At 48.7% G+C, this 3,144-nt stretch overlaps 1 protein-coding gene across 1 annotated transcript; it reads right to left on the bottom strand.

Moving 5' to 3' along the window:
- Positions 1-1,653: 1,653 nt before the first annotated feature.
- Positions 1,654-2,586, bottom strand: LOC118656586 (putative protein FAM90A26). Its single transcript, XM_036310019.1, has one exon. The coding sequence runs from the start codon at positions 2,578-2,580 to the stop codon at positions 1,654-1,656; it is 927 nt and encodes a 308-aa protein (XP_036165912.1). The 5' UTR covers positions 2,581-2,586.
- Positions 2,587-3,144: the final 558 nt, after the last annotated feature.

The following is a 3,144-nucleotide window of genomic DNA, read 5'->3' as shown; positions in this document are numbered from 1 at the left end:
TCAGAGAGTGCCAAAAGGAAACCAATGCTTTTTTCATCCTAACTTCAGGGAGTGCCAAAAGGAATGCAACATTTTTCACCCTAACTTCAGAGAGTGCCAAAAGGAAACCAATGCTTTTTTCATCCTAACTTCAGGGAGTGCCAAAAGGAATGCAACGTTTTTCACCCTAACTTCAGAGAGTGCCAAAAGGAAACCAATGCTTTTTTCATCCTAACTTCAGTGAGTGCCAAAAGGAATGCAACATTTTTCACCCTAACTTCAGAGAGTGCCAAAAGGAAACCAATGCTTTTTTCATCCTAACTTCAGGGAGTGCCAAAAGGAATGCAACGTTTTTCACCCTAACTTCAGAGAGTGCCAAAAGGAAACCAATGCTTTTTTCATCCTAACTTCAGTGAGTGCCAAAAGGAATGCAACATTTTTCACCCTAACTTCAGAGAGTGCCAAAAGGAAACCAATGCTTTTTTCACCCTAACTTCAGAGAGTGCCAAAAGGAAACCAATGCTTTTTTCACCCTAACTTCAGAGAGTGCCAAAAGGAATGCAACATTTTTCACCCTAACTTCAGAGAGTGCCAAAATGAGTGCAATGTTTTTCATCCTAACTTCAGAGTGCCAAAACCAATGCAATGCTTTTAACCTTAACTTCAGTGAGTGCCAAAAGGAATGCAACATTTTTCACCCTAACTTCAGAGAGTGCCAAAAGGAAACCAATGCTTTTCATCCTAACTTCAGAGAGTGCCAAAATGAGTGCAATGTTTTTCCTCCTAACTTAGGAGAGTGCCAAAATCAATGCAATGTTTTTCATCCTAACTTCAGAGTGCCAAATGAATGCAATGTTTTTTATCCTAACTTCAGAAAGTGGCAAAAGAATGCAATGTTTTTCATCCTAACTGAAGAGATTGCCAAAACGCAAGCAATGTTTTTCATCCTAACATCAGAGAGTGCCAAAATGAATTCTGTTTTTTATCCGAACTCCAGAAAGTGTCAAAACGAATGCAATGTTTTTCACCCTAACTTCATAGAGTGTCAAAAGGAAAACAATGTTTTGGGTTTTTTTGCAGAATTTTATTAGTATGGGATAAAAAGTATATAAAACAGAATTGAATAAAATGTTTCTTCAAGCAAAGGTACCAAGCCATCAGAAGAGTCCCCGTCCCGATTTCTACTGAAATAGCACAGCACAGGGACACAGTTTCAACTCAGGGCCACAGGCACTGCTGACCAACTGCAGACCTCATAGGGGGGCCCTGCCCCGGGTTCCCCCAAGGCAGACGGGGGCACACTTGATAGCGCTTCATTACATGGCTTCCTATTTCCGTTAGACTTGAAGGCCACTATGGCAGCTAAATTTCTAACACAATGGATTGAAATTTCCAAAAGGAAATCTACTTCCTTCGCCCATTCTACCAGTACCAAGTACAGTTTACTCTAAAGCTTCCATTTGACATGTCACACGTCCCCCAATGAAAAGTGCAGCAACTGGAACTCTGTGTCAGCAAGCCTTGTTGGACTTCCCACCATCTGAACACACAGCGCAGCAGGGAGGCTCTGTTCCACCTGAAACAGGCGCACCCGGTGGTGTCCCCTCCCCAGCTCCATGGTCACCGCCAGGAGGCCTGGGGCCAAGGGACGAGTCTTGGCTGACAAGGGGGGTCTCACTGGCCATCACTCTCTTCAGAGGAAGAGGAAAGCTGAAGGTCCTCATGGAGGACACTCCAGGGGCCCTGTGCCGGAGTCCCTCTGACTCGTCCGAGGTGAGGAGGACTCTGAACAGCAGACATGGCTTTCTCAGCAGGACGGATGGAGGGAGCTGTCACCAGCCTGCAGCTCCACTGGCCTCCTTGGAATCTCCTGAATGCCATTCTGATGGGCTGGCATGGAATCGGGGGACTTGGTGGGAGCTGGCAGGGCTGCAGGGTCTTGGCGAGAGGGCCCACGTGTGGAGGCTGGAGGTCTGCTGTCTGTGTGCTCTTCTGGGGGGACTGGCAGGACCAGAGTCTCCGTTTCTTTCTGGCCTTGTGGCCGAGCTGGATGGAGGTCTGGGCCACTCTCTTGCCTGGTGCCTTGGTGCTGAGATTGGAGTCCTGGCACCCACTCTGTGCAGCAGGATGTGGCATGCTGGTTGAGTTCCCATCAGGGAACCTGGCTTGTGCCTGAGGCATGAGGGTGTGGCTCAGGCCATTGGTGCTGGAGACAGAATGGGGCTTGTTCTGTGTCTGCTGGACACTGTGGGTGGCATCCTGGACAAAGCGTGTGCCTGCTGGCTGAGGGGTGTCAGTGACAGGAACTCCCCGTCCACGATTTAGCCCAGAAGGTGAGCAGGCGTTCCCCTCAGCTTTTTTGAAAGGAGGCGCTGGGGATGTCACCTCAGGTTTCCTGCCAGGTGACCCTGGGCTGAGACAGGGGTCTTGCACAGGCTTCCTCTTGCTGGTGGGGATGGGCATCGGCCGGGTGGGACGACGCCTGAGATACACCTCCTCTGGTGTGCGAGACTTTCGTGCCACGCGGGCCCTCTGTGTCTGCTTCCCTTTCTGGACCTTCAAGGGTCTGCAGGGGCCCCGTTCTGGGTGATGATCCGCCATTGGCCACACCGCCTAAGACCTTCAGGTCTTTCCTTCTGGGCTGTGGACTTGGGAAACTCCTGCTGTGCTGGGTTGGCTGGGGCTCAGATCTCAGACCTGGTGCAGAACCCGGGCACTGACTGCAGAGCTGGAGCACTCTCAGGAAAGAAATGCTGTTCACCCTAACTTCAGCGAGAGCTAAAAGGAAACCAATGCAATGATTTTCACCCTAACTTCAGAGAGTGCCAAAAGAAAACCAATGCTTTTTTCATCCTAACTTCAGGGAGTGCCAAAAGGAATGCAACATTTTTCACCCTAACTTCAGAGAGTGCCAAAAGGAAACCAATGCTTTTTTCATCCTAACTTCAGGGAGTGCCAAAAGGAATGCAACGTTTTTCACCCTAACTTCAGAGAGTGCCAAAAGGAAACCAATGCTTTTTTCATCCTAACTTCAGTGAGTGCCAAAAGGAATGCAACATTTTTCACCCTAACTTCAGAGAGTGCCAAAAGGAAACCAATGCTTTTTTCATCCTAACTTCAGGGAGTGCCAAAAGGAATGCAACGTTTTTCACCCTAACTTCAGAG

This window comes from Myotis myotis, unplaced genomic scaffold, assembly GCF_014108235.1.
Source record: "Myotis myotis isolate mMyoMyo1 unplaced genomic scaffold, mMyoMyo1.p scaffold_m19_p_5, whole genome shotgun sequence".
In the NCBI taxonomy this organism is placed as follows: domain Eukaryota; kingdom Metazoa; phylum Chordata; class Mammalia; order Chiroptera; family Vespertilionidae; genus Myotis; species Myotis myotis.
Note: the sequence above shows the minus strand (reverse complement) of the source record. Positions and strands in the feature narration are given on the sequence as shown.

Coding starts and splice junctions, on each gene's coding strand:
- LOC118656586 (XM_036310019.1), bottom strand. CDS start 2,580: ATGGCGGATCATCACCCAGAACGGGGCCCCTGCAGACCCTTGAAGGTC.